The 26,809-nt window shown below is 38.1% G+C and overlaps 1 protein-coding gene across 6 annotated transcripts in view; it reads right to left on the reverse strand.

Annotated features, from left to right (window-relative positions):
* Positions 1 to 708: 708 nt before the first annotated feature.
* Positions 709 to 26,809, reverse strand: part of LOC146467949 (neuronal acetylcholine receptor subunit alpha-10-like) — a 51,411-nt gene continuing 25,310 nt past the window's right edge. For 3 of the 6 annotated variants that reach the window (XM_085125610.1, XM_085125611.1, XM_085125609.1), the window contains 7 exons: positions 16,382 to 16,529; positions 13,103 to 13,177; positions 12,548 to 12,705; positions 12,321 to 12,365; positions 11,754 to 11,863; positions 10,340 to 10,639; positions 7,395 to 9,557 (listed from right to left, as the gene is read on the reverse strand). In XM_085125610.1, coding sequence (XP_084981736.1) covers positions 8,801 to 9,557; positions 10,340 to 10,639; positions 11,754 to 11,863; positions 12,321 to 12,365; positions 12,548 to 12,705; positions 13,103 to 13,177; positions 16,382 to 16,436 — 1,500 coding nt within the window. In that variant the 5' untranslated portion in view covers positions 16,437 to 16,529 and the 3' untranslated portion in view covers positions 7,395 to 8,800. Of the gene's footprint in view, positions 2,786 to 3,629; positions 4,075 to 7,394; positions 9,558 to 10,339; positions 10,640 to 11,753; positions 11,864 to 12,320; positions 12,366 to 12,547; positions 12,706 to 13,102; positions 13,178 to 16,381; positions 16,530 to 16,631; positions 16,976 to 24,890; positions 25,522 to 26,809 lie in introns of those variants that run through there. The other 3 variants (XM_085125615.1, XM_085125614.1, XM_085125612.1) reach the window with 3 other exon arrangements.

Genomic DNA, 26,809 nt, shown 5'->3' on the forward strand with positions numbered 1-26,809 from the left:
ACACTCACCCGTAAGCAAAGCAAAGAAAACTGACGAGGAAAGTTGATTGTTGTACACATGTAATTAAGAGAAAATACAAGTTTAATTCAGGAGCAAACTAACAACGATTATACCAATTGCAAACGTTAGGTATCTATTAATTGATTAACCTGCGCTGTCAAGTGAAGCTCTCTGCCGCTTGAAAATCACACGAACACAGATCGATAAAAATACCAAACGGTGGACCCAAAGAAGGAACTTGTTGGGTAATTTCTTCCACTGAACTTGACCTGTTCCTTCCTCCCGTGAAAAGGACACTGTTATGCTCGGTTGCCGTTCGTAGGAAGAAGAATTTGGTCGCCGTGGTTGATCTCAGTTTTTCAACCAAACAAATTCGATCAAAGTTTTTATCTTTTGACACAAATAATGTTTTGCGGTTTCTTGAGAGACACAAAAATTCTCCCTTAGAAATTTCCTTTATAGCTGCAGCACTTGTTTTCCATGTACTTTTAGCACAAACCACCCAGCTTAAAACATTGAACTCCAAAGAACCTGAAAGACCTCGCTGTTGTTGGGCACAAAATGAAGAAATGGCGTGCGCAGTTAATCAGGGGCGAACATTTTAACTTAACTTGGCATACAAACTTGAAACAAATAACAAATAGGTAAAACACTACAACGCTCTACGAATAGCAGAAAAAATATTTGGAAGAACAAACACCACATGAGTAGGCATTTAATCCTATTTTTAATTTTGCTTTATAAATGATACCTAAAAAGGTCTCGTAGCTACTTGAATAACACCTCAAAACAAACAAAGAAACATTATCCTGACCCCTCATCTACAAATAGTTTTCGCAAATTTCCTGTCTGTATTTCTCATGATCAGTAAGTAGCCTTCAGCGTCCATTAAAGACCAGCTATGGAGAAGCTACTGTTTCCCAAACTTAGCTTGTAACTAACCATACTAAGATTCAAGTGAAAGCATGAAATAACTCAACGCCAGACTGCCAGATTTCCATAAGATCGTGCAACGGGGTTGACTTTGGCCACAAGAAGGTACGTTACAGTCATTTTGAAGAATATCTTAATGAAAGCTTCTATACGTCCAATACGTAGAACGGTAAGCAACGAACATACATTTTACTATATTATACGAACTCCTTACTATCTACACACAATTTTGAGTGCTAGCAGCACCATCTGTATAGAGGATATCTGTAGAAGGGAATTTTTTTTACTATCTCCCTTACCTCGATTGCTACTACCATGGTGGATCGTTCAAGTGTAATTTTTTTATATTGAAAAATTGAAAAATCAATACTACAAGAAGACCCACGAAATGTTTTGATGTCTTTAACGCTAAAACGGTTATTACATAGTAAGTCTTAATGTAACAAACTATCATCCTCTGTGTCTTGCAGAGACAACGGCCGTTTGGAGAATGTGGAACAAGTTTGGTATATATCGGTTCAATTTTCCCACAACAAAAACTTCTGGTAGATCGAGCATCTTTAACTTCGTGTTGCATACGTTTTCTCTGCTTTGAAAATGGCGCTCATGGAAAAAAGCAGATCACGTGACCCTGAACTCCAGATAACAGCTAACGATCGATGCTGGAGACATCTACAAGATATCACGTGATCTGCTATTTGCCAACCGCTGTGTTCTACACGCGGTCATTTTAACATATCATGGAGACCTTGGTTATGAGGCAGGGTCAGAGAACCATCTTAAAATCCATTGTTCATCTAGGATGATTTGGATTTAGCAAGAGAAGATGATCCCTAATCCAGAGAATTTTTTTGCTTCCAAACCATTACGGGGTAGGAGTTCCAAACAAAGTCGCTTTTCGGTGTGTAGCGCCAATAATTGAATTCCATAAGTTTTCTCGGCTTTGAAAATGGTGCTCATGGCAAAAAGCAGATCAGGTGACCCTGAACTCCAGATAACAGCTAATGATCGATGCTGGCGACAGATTGTGTTAACTAAAATCTACAAGAAATGACGTGATCTGCTTTTTGCCAACCGCTGTATTCTACACGCCGCCATTTTAACATATCATGAAGACCTTGATTTTGAGGCTCAGAGCACTCATCTTAAAATCCATTGTTTATCTTGGATCGTTTGGATTTAGCAAGAGAAGATGATGTCGAATCCAGATAATTGTTTTGCTTCCAAACCATTACAGATAGGAGTTCCAAACAAAGTTGCTATTTCGGTGTGTAGCGCCAAAAGCATTTTTTCCAATTACCAATAATTGAATTCCATTTTCAACTTAACTTAAATCTTGCTAATGCTTTCGTTCTGTTATTCGCCATTAAACTATACTAGGCCATTACTAGGTAAAGGTAGTTTTTCAGGCACAGCAAACGTTAAAAGCCGCGAGAAATACTCTTTCATCGGTAACGTCAACTAACGAATTTAATTGCCGAGGTTATACCTGACAGTCCCCGGAAACCAATGTTTGAATTCTTAGATAGCTTCATTTGAATCGCTATGGAAACGAGTAATGGTCAGGGATCTCTGAGAGAATAGAACTAATCGAACAAACTAAAACAATCGAGAAAACGATCAAGAATACTCGGTCTGCGATCTGAGAAGCAAAGATCCAGAACTCTCTGTCTAGTTCACCCTCTTCTTCCCTTAGGCTGCTCTTAACGAGCTCGTTAATCCCATCCGTAATTTTGGTGAAAGTGTTTGTGGGTTTGTTGAGCACCGCTGGTAACTTGCTTGGTGTCAAATTGACTGGCTTGAAAGGCCTGGCTCCCATAAGCTTAAGGTAGTTTGACTCAGTCTCGTCCACCTTGAAATAATTAGAAACAAAAAACTTCAATTATCAATAATGAACAACTGAGTAGGCTTGACTCCAATAAAGGTGAATCAGTTAATTCTACTCCAATCTAAGCATTAGGAGGTCCTGCGAATTAACGAAAGAAGTATTGGGTAGTTGAACTATTATTGCCACCCAGCATTCAAATTATAACGTTTTCTTAACACGTGTACACACGTAACATGTCCAGGCGTTGTATGCTTGATTTGTCAGCTACATGAAAAAACGGGTGTAGTACATGCACCTCATGAATTGAATACAGTTGTAACTTTTTTAAATAAACCCCAATTTGCCACGTCCTTGGGAATGCAAAGAATAAAATCGGAGTCCTCAAGGGGACTCAAATCAATACCCCTCCGCATACCGATCGGGGAAATGTAGCCGCTGAGTTGCCGGGAAACTCAGGGTGCGGCAAGGCCATAACAGGTCATTTTACTGGGTTTGTATATCACATGCATTCTTCATGACTCTGACAACAGTAACGATTACAGTACTAAGTAATAATTCCATACATTTCACTTTCATCTCATCACCTCTACAGGTATGTTCCAAAATGACCAGTTCCCAGTTGGCTTGATAGGTCAGTCGGTAGAGCACTGCACCGGTATCGCAGAGATCATGGCATCAAATCTCGTTAAAGCCTAAATATTTCTCAGGCTTTCTTTTCGCATTTGCTTAAGTTGCGTACATAACTGCGATGGTCATCCACTTATTCACCCTTCCACCTGCATTTCAAATATGTGAATTTCACATATTTCTCTTTCACAGTTTACTTAAATTAACTAAAAATTACAACGCACGCGCACCACTCTCCTACCTGAACGTCTACTCGTCTTGAAGACCTCAGATTGGCTTTAGGGTGACCAGTGTCAATACATAATATCCGTGCCAGGTAATGAAGAAAAAACACTCGAATCCACTGCGGCATCTCAGTGGTCTTGTACAAATTCAGCGAGATACAGTTGGCAATTAGGGCGAAGCCTATCTGAAACATGGCGGCCAGCAGGATTTTGACAATAATGGGCGTGGCATCCGACGTCACTGGGATGCTGTCAGCGACATTGAGGATCACAACAGACATGGCGAGGAAAGATTCTATGACGAGAGTTACACGCTCGCCAAATTCCGGAGGGAAAGCGAAGGTGAAGACAGAGAAGGAAGTGACCACCAAACAAGGAATAATGATGTTGAAGAGGAAGAAGCCTGGGATGCGACGAATATGGATGTAGAATGTGATATCGGGATAAGGTTCAGGGCAGCAGCTAAGAGGAGAGAGAAAAGAAAGCCAAGAGAAAGGTAATTAGTAAACAGCAAGGAAGGAAATTTCACCCAATTATCAAATAGAACAGGCATGACAAAAGTCGTCAAAAAGGTGGCCGCTATGCATCGTGGTAGGTGCCAATAAAATAAACTGCAATGATGTTTGTTATACGATGCAGCCATTTGACATAAAGATCAAACCAGTCTATGGTCTGATTCATTCGTCACATCTCTGTCTTGTTCAATCAAATTCAAGTTACAGATGAGTATGGAATCAGTACTCTGTCCGACATTGATGCCATCCACCTATCACTTGTTGTTTGTATAGTTATCGAGGTAATATACAGCTAATTTCGCAGGGGCTTGAATCAGATTTAACACGACTGACATGCGACCTATAAATTGAGTCGAAGGATCCAAGTGACATAAGGCCCCGTCCAAACTACTGCGTTTTCGAAACATTTTGTTTACGCATCAAAAGCTTCGCGGCCGCACGATCTTTTCGTATCGTTTTTCCCATCCATACTAAAAACGCTCGAACACGCTGATATTTGCGTTAGGAAGAAACGCGCATGCCATCTGCGCATGCGACGGATGCGCGCGCGCGATGTTTGTGATTTGAATGACGTTAGTATTTTAGAAAGCCTCGGTTTTCACTGTCCACATCAATACGATACAGCTTGGTTTTCAAATGTCTGCACTCTGAAGAGCGTTTTCGAATGTATACGTTTTCATCGTTTTAGTTTGGACACAAAACGCATCGAAATGTATGCGTTTTAAACAAAAACTCTTTAGTGTGAACATGGCCTAAATCGTGAGAAAAACGACAATGCAATTCCGTTGTCATTAAAAATACAAAGTTTTATCACAAAATGAATTCCACATTGCATTTATGATGAGATTTGATTTTAGGTTAGCTGACATAAGCCAAATGCACTGTAACGCATAATCTCCTAGAATAATGTAATTTGGATAGGGGGTTAGTTTCTAAAGCAACGGTGGTGCTGCTTCGGCGGGGAGTTGAAACGAATGTTTGACTTTATTAACAGAGTTGATAAGGTAATATGGCCACCGTATAGAGATTCGAGTGCTAAGTCTCTTTACGGTGGCCAAATTACGTTATCAACTCTGTTGATAAAACTAAACATTTACTAATAGTTTCACTGAATTGACTCTTAGCACAATAATGGTGCATGGATCAACATTTCACTTAAGCCGCTGTTACACGTTGAAACTTTTAGCTAAAGCTTGCGTGCAACGGCGCTGCGAAACAAGTTTCAGCAGGCGTTGCACCGCCTTCTGTAACATGGTCGGTCTCGAACTTCCGTTGCGAGACAAGTTTCACGAAAAGTAGCACCGCTTTCTACTTCTGCAACGGCTCGCAACGGTCGCAGTGGTGAAAAAAAAAACCAAGAGTTTCACCGTGTAACATCACTTCGTGAAACTGGTCCCGTTCGCCGTTGCACACAAGTTTCAGCTCAAAGTTTCAACGTTACGGCGGCTTTAGTATACTTTCCCACAACTAGAGGTGTCGCAACAGGAGGTAAAAGACTTCACCAGAGCTTATCAAGAGACTTCCTGAGCAAACACACTTAACCTAATGCCTGCTTGCCTAATTCGAAAACCAAACCACGTCAGTCCACCTCAATCGTGATAAAGACTTTCACTCTAAATTAGGACTTGTCAAGTCATATCAAATAATTTCGCCATATGATGCATTTTACTACGTTTAAAACAATTATACTTAAAATCTTAGAGGGTCCGGGTTTTTAAAAGAAATATTTATGCCTCATAATTATAACACTTCATCGGAGGAAAAATGGAAAAAAAACAACCCTTTGGAAACTCCTCACTAATACATGCCAAAATGTTATCGTGAGTCAATGACGTACCTGTACCTGAGTTGCTTGTCGTGTCCTTGGCGAACAGTGAGTTCAGTTGTACGATGAATAACGAACTTGCACGTACAAAGCGTCCTGAAAACCTTCTTCGTTCGGCACGTAAGTTGAGTGTTGTTATCCAGTCACTTCTTTGGTAAGTTTCAGTAGTTCTTTATGTAGCTACAGTCCTCCGTAAACACTGAATTGTAGGAATGTTATGATTTAACGCTGAATACAAATATCTACATGTACTGGGTCTGCTCTACTTCTGCTTACAAGATTTTGTTTAGCCATTATCATACAGTAGAGGTAGCGGCATGCTTGAATGATTTGGTACAGAACTGTAGTTGCCACTCTTTAACTCCGTGCGCCATCACATGGGAGCTAGTGATTGGTTAAGAACGTACGGTGTGGGATTTTACATGCTACCTTAATATTTGTTAAACGTCTAGCTAGAAAACTAGAAAGGTAGCTAGAAAGCGAGCCGAATAACCTCTCCAATCTCCTAAGTGAAGAATTACAGACGAGGTTAAACAAAACAAAGCATAAGCAATTTTAACGGAAAAAGAAAATAGACAATTGAACAAGGAAATTGAAGCATACAGTTTTCTTTCAAAACATTTACATTCTGACTCTAAGTGTTGTTTTAGTACTAGAAACCACTTGCGATATTTGGTATTGAAGTAGTCTATGTTTGGTGATTTTGGCAATTGTTGAACTGGTTGGTGAATTTCTAAATTCAAAGAACAATTGGCAAGGAACGAGGGGACTTCTTTATCTAGTGACATTTTACGAACATTTATCCAGAATAAATTCATCACGAATCATCTCGATCGACCTTGGAATATTTTCGAGTATTTTCAACGCTTTAATTATTGATTTGGTGTCGAAGAGGAGGCAACACCTTTTAGAGTGCACTTGTGACTGAAACGCTTAAAACGCCCCAAAGTCAAATTGACTGGAGATCATGTGTGGGGATATCGATGTAGGAAGAATATTTGAACAGAGAACGAAGAGGTGGGCGGTGTCACAACTTAAAATTAACAGAACTTCTGGTTAGAGCAGGTTTTAGACTCGTTGTTCGATCGACATTAAATTGGCATTTCTTTCTTGGAGGGTTTTCAGCGTCACGTTTTGCTTTTATTGGCATCTAGTGTTTCGTATTGTACGTCTTGACTGCGGCTTTTAAAGTCAGCAAGTGTGTACGTTTTCGTCATAAATGCTAAGCAGTAAAACCAGAAAAAAAAAAACATAATGCAAATTGACAATGAAAATAAAGAAATGATAACAAAGAGAGATTGCCAAAACAGTGGGTCGATGAATTTAGTTTCCTTAAGTGCATATTAATTATTGAAACCTTTTAAAACCAGAACTAAACGTCGGTAGTCTAATGCATGAGTCTAACCAAAAACGAAATCAAATACTTTAGGATTCACAAGTTTTGAGAGATCATGTTACACATCCCCTCCATAAAGCTTGAACGGAAAAACAAAACCAATAGAATCTCTTAATACATTTCCTTGTACACCTGAAAGTTAAGTGTTTTGATAAAACCTCCTAAGTTGGGATTAAGTTTTCAGGTTCTACCGTTCTGTAATATATAACTTTTTTCTAATTTAAATTTTCTTAGAACGTGACTGATTGAATGTTTGTTTATATTGGATTTGAAATCTCTTTTCCGATGTGTAATCAAAACTATACATCACCGTACAAAGGAGATTGTATACTGGCCTCCTGCATCCTCTGGTTATAATCAAAATGGGGACAAAAACAAACAATCCCACACATCCGTAAATGACATTTCTTCTTGCTGATATTGAATTTTACTATTTCCCTCAATTAAAAAAAAATAATAATAATAACTAGCTACGCTTTACATTCAAGTATATGTTCTCTGAAACTCTATACTTAAAAAAAAGGGCTTGCGAGTTGACCTAATCACCATGTAATTGTATACAAATTTAGATCTCTCCTAATTAAAATATTGTCCCAACTCAGTTTTCGCTCGATTCCTTTTATTATTGATATTTTCTTGTCAAGTCTGAAAATGCAATACCATTCATGATTACTTCCACAAAGAGAATTGGTTTTAGTTAACGTGAAAAAGAATAATTTTTAAATTTGGTCTTTTTTTCCTCTCTCATTCTCCGTCCTTGTTTTCTCCAAAAAAGACATAGTGCATTCCTCCCATAACTGGTGCGTTTCTCGTAGATACTTTTGTTTGATAAATAATCTTCCCATCTATAAAGGAAATGCTCTATGCATGCTAGTAAATAAAACACAGACAACAAATGGATTTGAGACATCTTTTATACATAATTTACGACACTTTGTGACGTAGAATTGCAAACAAGTAAAGTCAAGTCAAACATGCACTGGACTTACAGCAATGCTGTCAAAACTGTTTTGCCCAGGATAGAAGACACTTTTTTACATGAAGTTCAAATTCATGTTGTATTTCACTGATGCCACGTATTTACCACATTTCCATGTGTTCTGCAGTCTACTTAATTCTCTCGAAAAACGAAATCCCTTCACACGATGATCTATTTGCAACAAAATCTGATTACTTGTTTCTCTTATAGATCTGTCCACCAGAATTGAGCATTCTCACTGCTGAACAGTGGGTTTGGCGGTGGTTGAAAGAGAGGATTATTCGTTCGTTTACACTTATTGTCATCAATGGACAGTTCAGGGACCCTTTGGACACTGGCATTCTTTACAGAATAGGCGGGCAACCCTGCTACAAGGCTTCTAGTACAGATTTTTCCTGCTATACATTCCAGCCCCTTTACATAGAGAATGAACTTCATTTTCAATTTATCTGTAAAATCTGCACCATCTTATACTACAGAAGTAAATTGTAGTGATCCGGAACCTGGGCAAAAATCAAGCAAGAAGAAATAACAAAAGCTATGGAAAATATCACCAGCAACAACCGGTCGACCACCCGAGATACAAAGATCCAGAAAAAACGATTTGCTTGGTGCTCCTCGTTACTGATCTCAAACTTTGCCAGCTCCATCAGTCCCTCCGCAAGTTTGGAGGTGTTGTCGTGATTGGGTCGATGTGTAATTGCACAGTGTGTTGGTGAGGGTCCAGAGGGTGAGCCAAGCGGTTTTGTGCCCGCGAGCTTTCTGGCCTCTAGAAACGGATCTGGCGGTCGCTCTTTCTGTCGTTGTGCCTTTATGCTATCTTTTGGTTGTCCCGAGTTAATGCACAAGCACCGGGCTAAGTAGTGGAGGAACACCACTCTCACCCACTGCGGCATCTCGTACTTTTTGTAGAGATTCAGCGAGACACAGTTTGCAATTAGTGCGCCTCCGATTTCGATCATGGAAATAAGAAGGAACTTAGTTAATAAAGGCGAGCTGTCGGAGGTGACAGGAACGTTGTCAGAAACCATCAAAACGACGAACGACAGAGCAAGAAAGGACTCAATTACCAGCGTCACTCGTTCGCCAATCTCCGGTGGAAGGACAAATGTCAGGACTGCTAGCGAGGCTATTACCAAACATGGAATGATGATATTGTAGAGGAAATACCCAGGCTTTCGGCGAAGATGAAGAGTGAATGTAACATCAGGGTACGGTTCCGGGCAGCAGCTGTATACAACAGAACATATAGTTACCAGCCGGTAGGGTCCACTGTGCGATGGTGCAAGTGTTGTGAAGGACTCCAGTGCATTGCTAAAGTGACTTTTGTCACAAGTGAATCCTAATGAATCCTTGTCATGCTTTCAAACTAAACTATAAAAAAATAATAATCTAGCGAACATTCCAGCTTCTGATGAGTGCAATAAATTATGTGCAAGTGGAACTTACAGGAAAAGAAACTTTTTTCACACCAATAATGTGATTGACAATATCTCACTCCTAAGGTGCAGCAGATAGTAAGAGTGCCTCACAAAGAACAAAAACGTAATTAAAGTAACACTCAGTTAAAGCGAAATGTGACATGCAAAATGTCAGCCAGTAACTGTCTATCAGTTAGCTCTGGTATTCCGTAATTTGTCATTCCTGTAGTTTCCTAATGAGTAGACTGCTTTTTTTCCTTAGTTTGACGGTCTAACTGTCCAATAAAGAGACTCTGTCAGTAGTCAACCGGTTCTTGGAGTGCAACCAGTCAATCAATTAATTAACCGATCGATATCGATCAAGCGAACGATCCATCAAACCATTCTATTTTTGGTACATTTGCTCAGTTAAACCAATTTCCTGCAGTAATATAATTTTAGGATTGAACTGTTTTCTCACGACCAGTAACTCTCGTGAGGAAAACGTTAGCTATGTCCGTTATAAAAGAAAGCTGTAAAAAGTACTTCACCCAAAGAAACTGACCGGAATTCCCCGATAATTTTGTAAAGTTTCACTCAATTGTGCATTACCTGTATGTTACCACATTTCTCTTGGCCTTTGCTGAGATTAGTTCAAACTCAGAGCTGTTCATATAGAATTTAAGGTCCGCCTCGTCGCTCATTTGAACAACGTTCACCTCCAGGCCATTGTAAGTCCAGGACCCGAACTTCAGCTCACACATTTGGTCGTCAAAAGGGAAGTAGGTGATGTCAATATTGCATCCACTGCGAAGGATTGTTGGGGCATACCACGTACATCCTCCATCAGAAGTCAAGATGACTCTGTTCTTAAAATTGTAGAGAGTACCACTGGGAAGATTCTCTTCCGCGCTAAAAAAAATAAAATTTACAAACATATAACAGTGAGGGAAATTTGCAGTAGATGCCCAAAGTGGTGAAATTAAGGTCTGATCAGACATGTCGCTTAGCTCAATTTTCTGGAGCCCAGAAATTCAATTCTCAAACTCATTAAACATTTATGAAGACAAACAAAGAAAATTTGATCTTAATTATCAAAACATTTGGTGAACTTTGGCTTTGAATTTCTGAAAGAATTATTAATGATTTGAGAAGTTATGTCAAACACTAGAAGGAGTGTTTCATCCGATTTCCAGGTACCTCGAAGTTGGTAAAAAAAAAAGACCCTCAATTCTTGACAAATGACAAAGCAGATTTATGAAGAGTCTGAATTATTCATTCAGACTTAAATAAAAACAGATTGTGATTTGGTGGGAGTTTTGATCCAAGAACAGTAACATTTTCTGTTTTCTGTTTTTGTGTATTTGTATTTTTTTCTTTCAACTACCATTCATTTGATTGCTGTTGTTTTGTCATTATTATCGTCTGTGGTTTTATTTTGACCATAGAAAAATTGTAATCGTGTCTGCCTGTTTTGTACGTATTCATCTCTAAAACCCCATGAAGCCAACCTTTGATACAAACTTGATCAAACCACACTGCACTTTCTCAATGCAGATGGTGTAACTAGTAGAAGCAGGTTACAAAAAAAAGCTAATTTGGTTTCTTTGGACCCTTTCAGACCAGGTGCCGTGTCCGGTTCTCGGGCACGGCCACTAGCTTTTTGTCGGTGCCTGAGCAAAAATCTGGGCACCGTACCCGGGCACGGGCACTTACTCCAAGGACAACGCTCGGACACCTTTCCTGGGCACGGACATTGGTCTAAACAGTATTTCGTCAGTTCTCACGCTTTTTCCTCGTGCCTCCTTGAGTTACAGTAAACAAAATGGCGGGCGCTAAATTGACGGACGAGAACACGATTGCTCCTTGGGCATCAAGGAGTCTGAACAACGTCCTTTTTAGTGCCCGGGCATAGGGTCCTGGCATGGGCACTTAGTCTGAACAGGGCCGTTGTTTATCTGAGATTACACGTAAATAATGCTATCGGTGGCTGATTTTACTTCTGGTTGTGTCTTAATTCCCTTACTTGTTGTGCAGGACAATGTCAGGAAGCCAAACATTCAATGGGCGGACGTTAATCGTTTTTATGTCACCATACTCAGACGTGTTCCACTTTAATAGATGGTTGTGCCATTTCTGTTTAAAATTCAAAGAATAAAATCAACAAAGTTGACAAATAGGAGAGCAAAGGAGAGCCTATAACCTCGAACAAGTTTACAAATATTTAACTTGCTGTAGCCATATTGAGGTTCAAAAGTCGACCGTGCAGCATTTCTGACAGTAACAACACTGTATAAGAACTGCAAAGACTTCTCTTGGCCCCCTTGCTTTAGTCGTCTAACCGCCACGATGGCCGCTTATAAGTTGTACCGCATGAAGAATGTGTACTATAAACATTTTAAGAGTTTTTAGAGCGGTTCAGGGCCGTTTCTAGTCAGAAATCCTTGATCCTCTAAGGAAAGGGTATTTTCTATTATTCCTTACGAACGAAGGAAAGATGTTTGCTTGCAAGAGATTTTGCCAGAGATACAGCTGTAGTCGTTAGCGTAATGAAGAACTAGTCTACTGAAAGATACACGTATATGTGACTCACCATTCTGACCCAAATATTGCTCACAAGGACTTGATCTTTTTCAATCTAGAAAAGAAAGTGCGTATTTTCTCACCAAGAACTTCTCCCTTTGGTACATCTAATTATTTACATCATGAGCCTGACTCGGTTTGAGATCTCATAACCTGTAATGTTTTTAAGCACATCATGAGCGTGATTTGGAACGAAAATCAGTAAGGCGAACCAAGACGTTTTATGAAAATACCTACCAGATCGACAATCTGCGTGTACGCAATCCCAAATTTTACTTCAACTGGTAAGTCTTTCTCTTTCGTGGGACGCACGTTCTTGTTGTAACCGTTGAAGAGATCTCTCACCAGGCGATATTCGTCGTCATCTTCTTTTACTGCAACAACGGCCGGGGGTTCTGGAAAGTGCAATCAAAGCAGTGTGAAGTCTCACGCGGCTAGACGTCCCAGCATTTGGTAGATTTAGCGTCACGTTTCAGTTTACAAATAACCATGTGATCACGATTTTTCGATTTGAAAGGGGGAATAGAACTGATCGTGCAGTTTACCCTTTGCGTTAAAACGCAAGAAAACACAACTAATTAGAGACTATGCATAACTGCAACTGAGGCCTAGGTATTTTTTTTTCCTTTTATGCAAAAAGACCTGTGTAATAGAGAATAACGTACTCGCTGTATATGTAATAAGAGCTCTGGAATAATACTAATACTGCTAATAATATTAACCTTTATTTAACCTCGGCAGTATTTATAAACGAATCAAAACTGGACCAACTAAATAAAAAATAACACTCACCATAATTATCAGTAAGGTTCTCGGAAGCAGCTTCAAACACACTGACATTATACGCCACTTGGGAAAGTACTTTGCCTGTGTTGAAATAAGGTTCAGTTAAAATCGCATGCACTGAGAATACGTTTGGAACGCTGAATTAGCGCTTTTAACGAGGCTTCATTTCTCATCTGCAGGCCGTATCCAAACTCTCAGCTGCGCCCACTGAGCGCATTTATTAGCAGAACTTTTGAAACGTGGTCAGCGAAAGGCAAGAAAGGTAAGAGGGCCTGGGTGTTCTGGAAGCCGTGAAACAATTTTGAACAAGACGGTCAGTTGTACATCACACGCTAGTTAGGAATCTCGGGGCACAGTGCGAGCACACCAACGATACGTTTTCCGAAGTCAAGTCACCGGTTGCTTAAGGGGAAGTGTCACGGTGCTTTTGACCAATCTTTGTGAAAACGGTGGTACAATAATTCTCCAACACCGTGAGAAAGAAATGAATTGAATTCTTAAAAGGAAAAACTTATAATCTGTTCGCGCGTTTAATGAAAACCAAGATGCCTAAACTGGAAAAATGTTAGTGGCAATCCATTTGAACCCAGTCCATCCATGGCCAGAAACACTCAGCGACCGTTTTAGTACACTCAGGTGGTAATTATAACAAAAACAGGTCCATGATATTTTGAAGTTTGTGTTTACACAACACGTTTTGGGGTGTTTGGGATCAAACACCAAATCCCTGTGAAAACAAACCGTGGTTGCTCATGCCATTTACCAGACAATTTCAGAAATTCCTCTCCGAAGGTAAATGCTAGTCTTTGTACTGTGTCTTTGTTGGTGCAATTGGAAAATTTCCGAAAGAAACTGAATTCCTATAAATGTAGTTCCGTTTTCCGGGTTATAGTTCCTGGCTTTCCAAGGTCGTTCCTGGACGGCTCAACCAAAATGCCAGGTTTTTTCCAGCGTCAACTTTAAATTGCAACGGAAATTTCTCGAAGCTACTGGTGAATGGTAAAAACCCAGAATTCTTGGAGAAAGAGTTCCAGTGGGAAAAATTATCTTTTTCAATATATATATATATATATATATATATATATATATATTCACACTCGTAGTTTGCAAAAGGGATACCCGAACTTCATGACATTTTTAGCACCAAAGAAAACAAGAAACGTCTCAAAATGAAAGAACGTGTGTAAAATTACAATAAGTAACAAAACAAGAATAAAAACCATACCAGCGATGAAAAACGACATTTTAGAACAACTATTGATTACTTATTGAAAATAAGATAAAAAGATAAAGATCATTTGACTGTGTCCAAAAATAATTCCGTTTTTTTATGAATCTACATCTCATCGTTTTGAGAAGCTAAAGCCTCCAAAGAGAAGGAAAATAAAAAAATAATAATACTAATATTAACATCAACAATAATAATTTAAAAGGCTAGAAATTTACAGGATAAAAATGTACGAGTTAAAAATAGAAAAACAATAAAATTTAGGTTAAAAAAAATACATTCTAGAGAGCTTGCTTTAAAACTAAAAGTGACTTAATGTCCCGTAGTGATTTATGGAGGTTGTTCCAATTGGCAAGACCTTGATACGCCGTACCTTGATATGCCGTACTTGCCAAAATTACATTTGAGACGCGGTAAATAAAAATTGGATTTGCTGCTAGTATTGTTGGAATGAATGTCACTAATCAGTCTCTTTGCACTATATTTAAAATCAAAATCTGTCAGGCCATTTACATATTTAGACATAAAAACGTGACGATGAAATAGTCGGTAAGCTGATTTGAACTGGGCCTATAAAAGAAACTTGGTTGGTAACGTATGATCGCTAACGCATTAAAAATACGAACGATGTCATAATTAATTGTTTGGTGGGTTTGAACCACCAGTCGTGAAGAGGTTGTTGAGGATAACTGAATTCAATCGCGCAAAGAATCAGTTTTATGACAAAACTTAATGAACCGATTTCTTCCACAATAGAAGCTATGACAAAGTTTATTTTCAGTTGTAGTCGACAAACTTAAATTACTGTATGTATTCCTTCCCCAAGAAAATTTTTTTTCAAAAGAATGTTATTTTATCAAGCAATTGTACCCCCTGTGGAGAAGAAAAGGAATATTGTCGATTCTGGAGCACTTTAAAGTATGAATAATTTTTTTCTTTTTTATTTTTTCTCGATGTCTCTAATTGTTTCAAATTCAAACGACAAGATCAACGAAGGAAGAAAAATTATAGAAACTATATTTTTATGTGACGAAGGTGGTTCATTTGGGGTCTATTTAAAACGCATAACTTTTTCGATAAATTCTCAATAACCGCAGGCAAATTTTCAGTTTTCCTTACTAAGCCAATGGTGGAAAATTCTGATGTACCTCTGTGAATCAGATAAATGAATCATTTATAATATCAATGGTCTCTCTGAAGAAATAAAATCGGTTTAGATATTTAGGTGACATATGGCGCGATCTGGAATCCTGTCAACAATAAAACCCTGTTATAGAAACTCGTGAAATGTAACTTGAATGCAATGCTTTTCCTCAGCATTTGCTATCGACCTTTCTTCAAAATATCGCCTTTAAAGGTTATGAATGTTCTTCTCTGAAAAATTCAAAATAAGTTCATTAGGATTGGGTTTGGATGAAAAAATAAATAAATAAAAATAAAAAATAAGGAAAAAAAACATTATGCTTCTAAAACTTTCTAGTCTTAAAAAAAATTTGGAAAATGCTATCAAGATGAATGTGTGAATTCGATTGTTGGATTCAAAAATTAAATTTATATTTGTCCGGTATGCATGCCTGTAGGTTAATACTTTGAAATAAACTGTAACGAAGAAAGATCTTAAGACGTCCGCAAGGAGTGCATTTGATGCAAAACAGGTGCGTGCAAAGAGTTTCAATTTCCTTTCAAGTACTCGAAATCGAAAGACATATTTTACCACAAAATGAAATTAGAAGGAAGACCAAAACAAAAATATTTTGCACAATTTGCATATTTGTGGTCGTCTTCAGAACACATCGCGATGGCAAATTGTAAAGAAAAAGATGGAACGTGACATTATCCTTAGATGATCGTTAGATTTGTGAAACTATTGCCTTTTTTTTTTCACTGTACAAAATTCGAGTTTAACTTTGCTGACCGAACCTTGGCGGCGAGATTCGATCGCAATTTTCTCGAGTAGTAAAAATAATCTAATAGAAAAGAAAAAAGTGCCCATGACTTACCACTAAGTGCAATGTATGGCAACACTTCAATAAATCAGGTAGCGGTTCATTTCTTACCTGGAATGAATAGAAAGACGAACATGCAAGCGAAGGTGAATGATTTATGGACCATGGTGCCTCTCTTGAGTCAGATTGGAATTCTGTGTTGGACTGCAGGTGAAGCGGTGACGAGATAGCGCGGAATTGAGCGAAGTGTAGCTTGATTCTGCCAAACAAAACCGAGGAATGTGAATTATTAATAACCACCAGCTTTTCTTTTCTTTATCAGTCGCAGTCTGTGGGCATTGCATTTATTATCATAACGTACCTCGCGTAAAATAACATGCGAATTCAAAATATCGAGCGATTTGGTTTTGAAAAACGTTGGTTTTATCCTGACTTGCGTGCGAATCCTGGCTCACACAAAAATGCGAGTGACTAGCTCCGTATCACTAATCTGTTAATCCTCCACCGATTGTAAGTAATTTCGTGTTTTCAATTTAGCCATTATTTGAGAAAGAATATTTAATGAAATACGGGACAGCTTTTATCTTCACCCAATTTGCACGTCAACAGGCTTTGGAGGTGAAAAGGTCTTTTAATGCTATCCATACCAAGCTGTGCAAGACAATAAAGCCCACTGTTTCAATATTTACCAATATATTTGAAGCATTGAGTTAGCTTTTTCACACCGTACACGAAAATAGCTATCCCGCCCCTAACCCTGAAATAACTTACAGTATATTTTATTCAGTAGAAATTTTCCTCCGCTTAAGTCTAATTAACAAGATAAAACTTCAGATTTGGAAAGAATCTAACACTCTCTCTGTCTCTCTATTTTTTTTTGTATAAGTCTGAGGAACTGAGTTACTGTTTCCGCGGAAAATATGCAAGGCGGAATTTTCCTCCGCTTAAGTCTAATTAACAAGAGAAAACTTCAGATTTGGAAAGAATCTAACACTCTCTCTGTCTCTCTATTTTTTTTTTGTATAAGTCTGAGGAACTGAGTTACTGTTTCCGCGGAAAATATGCAAGGCGGAAATTGAGCACAGTTCGCTTCTCCTCGACTTAAATAACTAGAAACCTTATCGGTTTCAACAGCGAGAAAGCGAATTACTGATCATCGTTCAGTATGATTTTGTGCCAGTCATTCTCATACACGGTCCTGGTTGGATATGCATTTATTCTACAAATCCAATTTAAACTGGCTTAAATTGAAAAAGAATCAGACGAATTAAATCTGGCTTTTTCTTTTTTCTTTCCTTTTCGGTTAATTCTGATAAATACTGGCGCTTATCATTAAAACAAATTTTCAATCGGTAAGCCGGTGTAATATGTGCACAGATGTCCTTTTAGTTCATTTAAGTAATGTTTTTTTTTTCTTTTAACGTAAAACATCTTTGGTTTAGATGTATTTTTTCAGTCACTGACACCGGCATACTCCGAGCTCATAACACATAAAATAATTTCTTTCAACTAAAGTTAAGTAAAAAAAAAGTGAAAAGAGAAAAGTGTCTCTACTACTTCTACCGCTACAGAATAGTCGCTAAGCCCCCTGTCGGCAGATATACAAAGGCCTTATTCTGTTTGTGACTAAAATATTTATATCGAAAATTACATATCAGAACATGGACGTCCGCCAACCTACACATGCGGTGGTGGTGTACTTTTAATTTCCAGTGTACGGATATCCATTTTAATTTGCTCCAGACCTTGGCAACACAGAACAGAAATGGACATCATTCTATCCAATCCGCATTCTTCTCTGAACACACACAAAACGTCATGATAATCAGAGAAATTATGTAAGGAACTTGGCCAATTTATCTTGCAATTTTGTTGCTCTTATTTGCATTTTGAACTTAGGTCGATCGTTTATTAGTTCCTAGCTTATCATGTTTGTCTGTTTATTCGTCCGTTCACGTGTGCCTGGCATGTTGTCGGATTGTCTGTTGACTGAAGATAAAGAAGAATACAAAAAGGGTTGTTTTATAAACATAGCTAGCTTGTCGTGTTTCAGAAACGCAACTGGAAAAACATTAAACCAATAATTGTCAAGAAACTGTCAAGAATTATTTGTTATTTATGTTTATAACTTTATAACGGACTTAAAATTTCTAGCGGTCTGCTGCTGGCACGAAATCCTTTTCGAACACAGGTACTGATAACATGACGGGAGATCTGTGTAAATAAGTGACAATTAGGGCAGGGCTTGTTGTCCTGAAGTAAATAACTTACGATAAATACATGGGCCAACAATGCACTTAACAGTTGCCTAATTTTTCTGAGTTATTTTCTGCAAAATTCAATCTATAAAACGAATTTGCTAGTCGGACGAAAAATCACGACATAAATTGTGTGATATTGTTTAACCAATCGAGATTATCCCAGATTGCCAAATGCGGGCCAGAGTGACAATTAGAGTAAAGAAAAACAAAGTATGCACAATTTCTTTCGAATTTTTATCACCAATGTGACCTGTAACCAAGATTTTGTGCAATGTAAAGGGAACAGCATATCTTACTAATTTCAAGCTTTCTGGCCATTTTGTAAGCAGAAAATAAAAAACAAGCGAATACTAATTTGTAAGATTGCGAAAACAGCAGCGAGTAATTATAATTGTCTATAATGTAAAATTACCAAATAAGAAGGTGGAAAAATGTACTATTTGCTTCTAAAGGATTTCTTCAAATTAATTGTGGACTGAGTAGCGGTCGGTTTTACATAAGGAATGCTTAAGTAGTATATTAATTACATCGCTTTGTTAGTCGTCCCTCAAAGGATACCGACAGGATGAAAAACGATTGACTTCTGTAGTCAGTTTTCCATTTAATCAAAGAAAAAACATGACGTTTATAAATAAAATTAAATAAGAATCACAAAATATATATTGCAAGTATCATTTTTAAGGTCAGCGACAACGACACTCGATATATGACAAATCAGTGTCAAATTAAAAGAGATATTTACATTTTTTGTGCTTTTGCTAAAGCCCTCATTAGCAGGCTCGCGGCAAATGAATCTATTGATTCATTTAATTTTTTCTTACCAAGGTGGCTTAACAAAACACATTGTCTTAAGCACGAAAACGTGCCGTTAATCATGGCGACAGTTTGACTATGCTAAGAATCACGTTTGCTCGAGGTTTACATTCAACATTTCAACATTAAATGCTGCCGAGTTACTTACCAAGGTAAATGTAAATGTAAATTAATGATTGAAGTGTTCTTGCAGTTATCATTTAACAATAATTTTCCGGAAAGCATGTTGCATACTCTGCTTGATGTCATCTGGTGATTACCAGTGGCTTTAGGTTTAATTTGACTATTCAAAGCATGCACAAACCCAGCCAGAGGATTACAAGGCACTTCATGTGTATTTTATAAGCTGACAACTTTTTCTTATTTTCAAACAACTGAATGGTTAACCCAGGAGGGGAGTACAACCTTTGGGATTCCAGCGACTGAGATAGTAGGAGTGTTTTGAAAAAACTTGAATCTCGTAACAGGCACATAACCATATTTGAAAAAGACACATGATACACGTATGATGAAATACATTTGAAAAACACAACTTCTTAAATCAATAGTTCACAGTATAGCTACATAGCTACAACGTGCGTGAAAAGGGAGGTTTCCCTAAATTTTTTTTTTTTTTTTTTTTTTACTGAGAAAAATATGCGCGACCACCAGGACTGGGCACGGGTGTGATGAAATACGCTTGAAATGTTTCTATGGTAACACTATTGAAGGTTTGGGAGAACGCGAAATGCTCTGAAAACGCAAACAGAAGGCGAGGTTGCACAACTGCTTTCTGATCTTTAATTCGTGAAATGATGTATGTTTCCATAGAGTTATGGTACATAACTTTCGATCGGAGTGTGTATAGTATCTATTTTGTTTCATAGATAGGTTGTCTGAAAGGGACAGTGTCACATATCTGTAGCGTCACTTTGAGTGGCTATTTGCATCGGTGGAATCGTTAAAATAATTGTTCAGTTTTGTTAACAATATCCCTACTAGTGCACAGAAACTAGTACTAATTATTTTTGGCTGCGGATGGCTGGGATGGAAATAGATTGCAGCTTGAAAAATTGGCCAGTTTTTTCAAGTTCTTCTTGTGTATTTTAGAGAAGTCGATAAAAACTGATTATATTGAGTTATCTCTCCTTTGAAGAAACCCTCAATATTTTTTTCAGACGTTCTAAAAGCAGTTTCATGTTAGCCAAAGGTTTTTCGTCAAATATTTGAGCACTTTTAACCAAAATACAGAAAAATCGCTGTGACAGTGCCCCTTTAATTACTGACCGCATTCAATTCCATTTAAGATGGACCACACCCGGTTGTCTACGATTAGCCATCGTCGACTCTTGTATCCAATTTTCCACAGGATGTCATCATATGGGATACACTGTGTCTTCAGTCGCAATTTCTTTTCCAAACTGAAATGTTTGTTGAAAACATTCCCGATACCGAATTGTTTTGAACTCTATGTAATGACTAAAAATCAATTAGGCCAAACAATTTTACTCACAAAGGGTAACTGAGAACAGAAACAAACACAGATTTCTCCACAGCACCCCTAACAAACTCCTGGCAGCTTTTCGTAACAGCGAAATTTTTGAAAACCTGCACATTGCGGATAAAGTAGTGCTCCTCAAAATGACTCGATATCAAGTAGAATTGTTCGCGGGCTCCGTTCTCTGGTATCGAGTAGCTTTCCTCAAAGCGAATGTAGAACGCGTTGGATTTTCAGAAATAAACATGGGCTTATCTGTACAATTTTCTTGTTTTCTGTGTATCTTCATTCACGCAAACTAGTAAATAATCAATACATATATAAGAAATAGATCTCTCTGGCATTAACAAACCCACATCCTCCATTGCGATTTAATTTTAACCGCTAGTATGACAACATAAGAAAACTTATGCAAAATTTTTGAAGTGTCGACTGAGTAAACAATGGTGTGTTTTCTGATCAGCAAATTAGGTATCATAAATATTCCTCATCGTGTGAGTGTTACTTTTTTAAGCCGATTGCTAAGTCAGGAAAGAACTAATAAGATCCACATTGTCTGAAAAAGAAAAGTCCTGCAATGAATCCTGAGCTAACAGCTGAAAAAGAACTCACATCAATCCAAATGAAACAGTTATCCCAAATAACGATGCCAGTAAGAAAGTAAGTAAGGTGCTCCACTCCTTGGGGGCACCACAATACTGGATCTTCCAAAAGTAAAATCAACAACTTTCGGCATAAGATCATGGGGATACGCTGCCCATGGCATCGAAATTGAGGAACGCTATAGCGGACGAGTCTCGAAAGATACAAACATTCGCTACTTTTAAAAACAATTTAAAAACATTAGATCCCACGGGACTCCGAATGCGATGTAGGATCTATCCTTGACTGATGTTTACTGCTTTTAATGATCACATTTTTTTTGTACATTTTACTTGGTGACAACATTGTTAAATTCTTATATTTTAATATTAGCTAGTTCTTAACCTTAATTTATTCAAATATAATTTCTTTTCTCTTTTTTTTCCGTGGCGTACCTGTAAACTAGCTTTTTTAGCTAAGCGTACTGACCACATTAAACATATTGATTGATTATTGATTGATTGAGAACATCGGAAGGAAATATCGTCTTCACAGACAACGTAGGGGCACAACACGTGAAAATCCAATCTGCACAGAAATGTCGATTCAATTCTCTATTGTATACCAGGTCTAGAATTCGTTGGAAAGTTTTCGCTCACAGAACTTGCTAATAACAAACATCGTTCAGTTTTGTTCTCAAATGAGACGTCTCATTACAACATGGTCTGTATTCACTCATTGACAACCTAAAGAACAAAGCCGTCCCTTTTCTTTTCTTTTTTTTTTTTTTTCCCACAATTGCTCTCGCTACAGACCTTTTGGTAAAGCGCGGTAGTAAAGCCAATAACTCACGGTCTTTTAAATTTGTTTCCATTCATTAAAAATGATACGACTGCTGTTCAACAAATACTCAGTGCCATCATGCCATCTTGGACGTTGAAGCACTTGATCGATCCGCCTCAGTTCCCTAGCAATGTCTAATTTCTAATTTGCGGTCGAACGAAAGGGTTCAAGATTTTATAAAGACTAAAATGCAATGAGTGAGCCTTGTAATTCTCACATGCCTAACATTAATTATTGTTAAGCAGAGCAGACATCTCAAGTATTTAAATCAACCACAGTTACAGCAGGTGGAGCTTTGGATAATATCAGCACGTTGAGAATGTCCGGCTGTCAGTATGCTGCAGTAAAATCTCGTAAAAAAGGAAACACGATATTGAGCAGCTGAGAAATTCAGGAGGTTTTAAGGCAAGTTCCATGAGCCTTCAAAGCGTGTGGATTTTGTGTTTTCCTTTAAAGTAATTTCAATAAAAACATATTAGTTCCAGTTGAAAACCTCACACTGGGTTGATATTAAGTCGAAAATCTATTGATACACAAGGTTTGATTACCAGCTGTCAGGAAACATTCTAACCTTAAAAACATTGGTATTCAATATAATATCTGAAAACTGATACACTTAAACCACCTTGAAATTCTTTTTTCTCTTCTTTTAAAGATTTGTTACGTCTAGTTAATCTAATAAAGAGTATGCTCTGGCTTGAAGCTGGCTTAATTTTTCCTGAGATACAAGATCAAAATGAGAGATATCAAGCCTATAAATTAAATTTGGTTATTATGCAAATCACTGCAAACCGAAATATCTTGATTCATTACCGAGTAATTAATCAAGATGCTTTTGTACTTTCCAGTTCCAAGATGGAAAAACTTCTCACTTCGAAAACCACAACAGAAAACCGTGTGATTTAACTGTTACGAATTGTGTGATTATTGTCTTGAAAGTAAGTGTCAAGGTAAGAAATTATGGGTATAGGATCCATTCCATGCATTTAATGTCCACCAAGTCGAGAAACAAGTCAAAACATACAACTTTATCAAGTTGAGAAATGTAAATCCTCCCTCTTACTGACTTGAGTAACTTCTAACATGCATAAGGCATTTTTCTAGGAGGGTTTACATTTTACACTCCACTTTCAATTCATAATTTTCTCTTTTCAATACCAGTTTGATGCCTCTGTTATGATAATGAGCATTGTTTTATGGTGAACACGAACAGATTGTAATATTTGTCACTTTATATAATGCAGAATAAAAACCTTAAGACCGCTAAAGATACACGGACACTGCTGTTTTATCAAAGAGCACGTAGCATTTACAGATGTTAGTTTCTGTGGCGCTTTCACAAACACCAGAATATTTCAAACGGATGTCGATAATCCCGCTTGGACCGATGAAAGAAAGTGATTAATTATTAGTAACTGAGCAAAAAAAATATCTTTTCAAATGCTCTTCTTAGAACAAAAAGAATTCGAGGAGGAAGGAATTGAAGATTCGCCGAGTTTATTCAAATACCGTGCCACTGAGGAGAAGATGTAAGTACAAGGTCAGTTTGTCAACCCTAGAATGTTGTTATCTCAGTCTCCAAAAATAATCTGAGAATATGACTAAGGATATATATACAATGTATGCTTTTACTAAATTTATTTATAACCTAAAACTGCACTTGTATGGAAAGGGTCTGCAGCTAACATTGAAAGATCACTTAAAAAACTATGAGGTATTCAATATATCGGGGTGCAACTGCAATTCGTGTATGTCGTGAGAATTTAGAAATAGAAATCTCATATTAATATTCCTTCTATATGGCCAACAAGTCTGGAACATATTTAATTTTAATTATGTGAAAGTCGTGGGCTGTTGTTTTTTCTGTTGAATTTACATTACTGAAACGACTTTCACAAAACAACTTTTACGAGGAATGGTTTGTGATTTTACATTGGTCCTAGTTGTCCAACATTTACTGATCATATCTTTTTCATAAAACAAATACAGACATCTCCATACTGTTAAATTGTGACGTGGCGAAGATAGACTTAGTTATCTTAAACGACCCATCTGTTAAGACTAAAATTCAACAACGCTTTACCGATGAGTGTAGATAACGATGAATTATTAACGTTATATTGTTCAGATACATATTGCTGCATGTTCATCATCTCAAATCATCATCATCATCATTGCTAAAGTTTCCTTATAATTTGTCTGCATTTCCACCCTTGTCCAGATAAACGCCATAAATGCGCGGGCTAGGGTGGTTCTAAGTGCTAGTTAGCGCTTTCTGCAAGATTTGCGAAGTTCTTATAGGAAGGTAATTTTCTGCGTTTTCTTAATCCTGATGTTTCCTGGCATTAAGCTGCCATTCTGTCCTTATTAACCTGTCTTTGTTGATAAATCCCGATGCCCCAGTGTGATCATGTGTCAATGTCCCACATTTGCCCAATTTTAACTTCAAGAACTTTGTATTTTGATAAGTTTCCATTTCCTTGACTGACGTATTCCTATCGGATAGAATAGATACCATTCTTTCTTTTTGTGGTTCATGTTGATCAAGACTCTCAAACTTGGACATTTTACCAATTTTTAAGGTGCTCTTTCCAGGAGTGTCAATGAAGGTTCGTTAACTACTATATATGAAAATTAAAATTACCCTGATAAAGGGTTATTAGCAGATCACTTGACTAGAGGACATTCTCTGTGGGTCAAGAGGGCACACTAAAAGATATCTTCATTCTTTCTGCGCATGCATGACTGTGCAACCGCTCCTTCAGCTTCACCACTCGTTTGAAGATATTTCCGGCGCTGATTTGGTATGCTACTGCAAACTGTGGGAAGGACACTACGTTGTACTGTGGGACATTGCCGCACATTATTAGGTCTGGAATGCCGTGTTTACAATAACACCCCAAAGTTTTGATCAATTTTTCCCTTTAAACCTTTAAAATAATACACGTCAGTCGCAATTTTCCCTTTCCCAAGTGATAAAGTAGGAACGAGGCAGTCATAAGTGGTCCTCTTTGTTCCTTAGCACATTTTACAGAGCATTTCAGGTCCTTTATTTCCAGGTCTATTTGTTTATCGAGTCTCGGCCTCCAGACGGATATGCGCCTTTGGGGGAGTGCTCAGTCGTTTGCACGTAATCATTCCGTAGTCGCCAGTGTGGATGCAGTCGAGGATCTGTACTCTCGTAAACTCCTTGGATCAAAAAACGATAATCATACAGTAGCAGTTCATCAACGATCATGGTCAGGAGATGACATTTGACTGCAAACTGGACGACGGAAGTGGTATTCTCGGGATCTGTGTTGAGTCTGGAGCCATCAATGACGCATATATGTTGTAGGAATAATTACCGTGCCATGTTAATTATTTTGTATTTCATTACTCCACTCTACAAATTAATGTGCTTAACTTTAATCGCCTTGAGTGATTATCAGTCCAAAAGTAAATCGCCGGCGCGTGGACCTTAACGAGAGTTTCAAGAACGCTGCACAGTGAAATTCCTAACTATATTAAAAGACGCCATTTTGTTTTTGTTTCTGTCATGTGACATGCTGAATTTTCCATAACTCTACGCTCCACGCTTACACCCGTCGGGTACACTGACGAGCCTATTCAAGGAATTGGGTGACAAAATGTGGCCATTTCTTGCTGGATGTGAGCCACCAGAGGACCCTTCTGTAAACCACTTTTGTGATGTTGGCATCCTCATTAAAGATTACACACACTCACCACCATCAAAGAAAACAAAAGGTGAAGACGATTCATAGAAAAGCGGGCGGAATTACGACGAAGAGGTGGTACCAAATGGTAGCGTGTTAAAACAGCATCGTCCAAATGGTGTTACAAAGGTTGTGCGTAATCTGGACCCTTGAGCAGTGGGTATTTGCTAAAATCACTACTGGATGGGTGGACTTCACGTTGGATTCAAGATGTCGGCCAAGCAACAACACGTGGTTCCCAGCATGCCTGTATGCATGTGTACACTAAACTGTCCTGGACTGGTGATTTTGGTCCTGATCCGAGTTCGAGTCTTATCCGTGAATCTAGGAATTTTAGACGTCTTTGCGCAGGATTTCTGCTGATCCAAGTAGTGCTGCCTTTCTGATCTGTAGCGAACTCAGGTGTTTTCCAAAGTCTCTGGGAGCCGAGGCTCCGACCACAACTGGCACTGTCGTGGATTTCTTTTCCTAAAGTCTCTCAAACTCATTTTTAGGTCTTGGTACTTGGCGATTTTCTGTACTTCCTTTTGCTCTATTTTCCTATCTTCTGGCATTAACACGTCCTTCTAGCTTGTCATAGAAGCTCAGATATAAGTCTTCCCACTATCACTCCGGCGCGCGCATCGCAATTTTCTTTGCTCCCTTCCCCACCATCTGAACGCCTGGAACAGGCTACACGTCCATAAATCACATCTGTTTTTTTCTCAATCACAGTGATTAGATCCTCCATTTATGAAAGAAGTCTATAATTGTAAGTTTGGTTCGTTTTCTTCTCCCATAGGATCTTGACGTCACCTTTATGACGTCATTTCTCGGCTATACGTATCATTATTATAATTACTAAATG

Source organism: Pavona decussata, unplaced genomic scaffold (assembly GCF_977016875.1).
Source record: "Pavona decussata unplaced genomic scaffold, jaPavDecu1.1 SCAFFOLD_134, whole genome shotgun sequence".
NCBI classification, from domain to species: domain Eukaryota; kingdom Metazoa; phylum Cnidaria; class Anthozoa; order Scleractinia; family Agariciidae; genus Pavona; species Pavona decussata.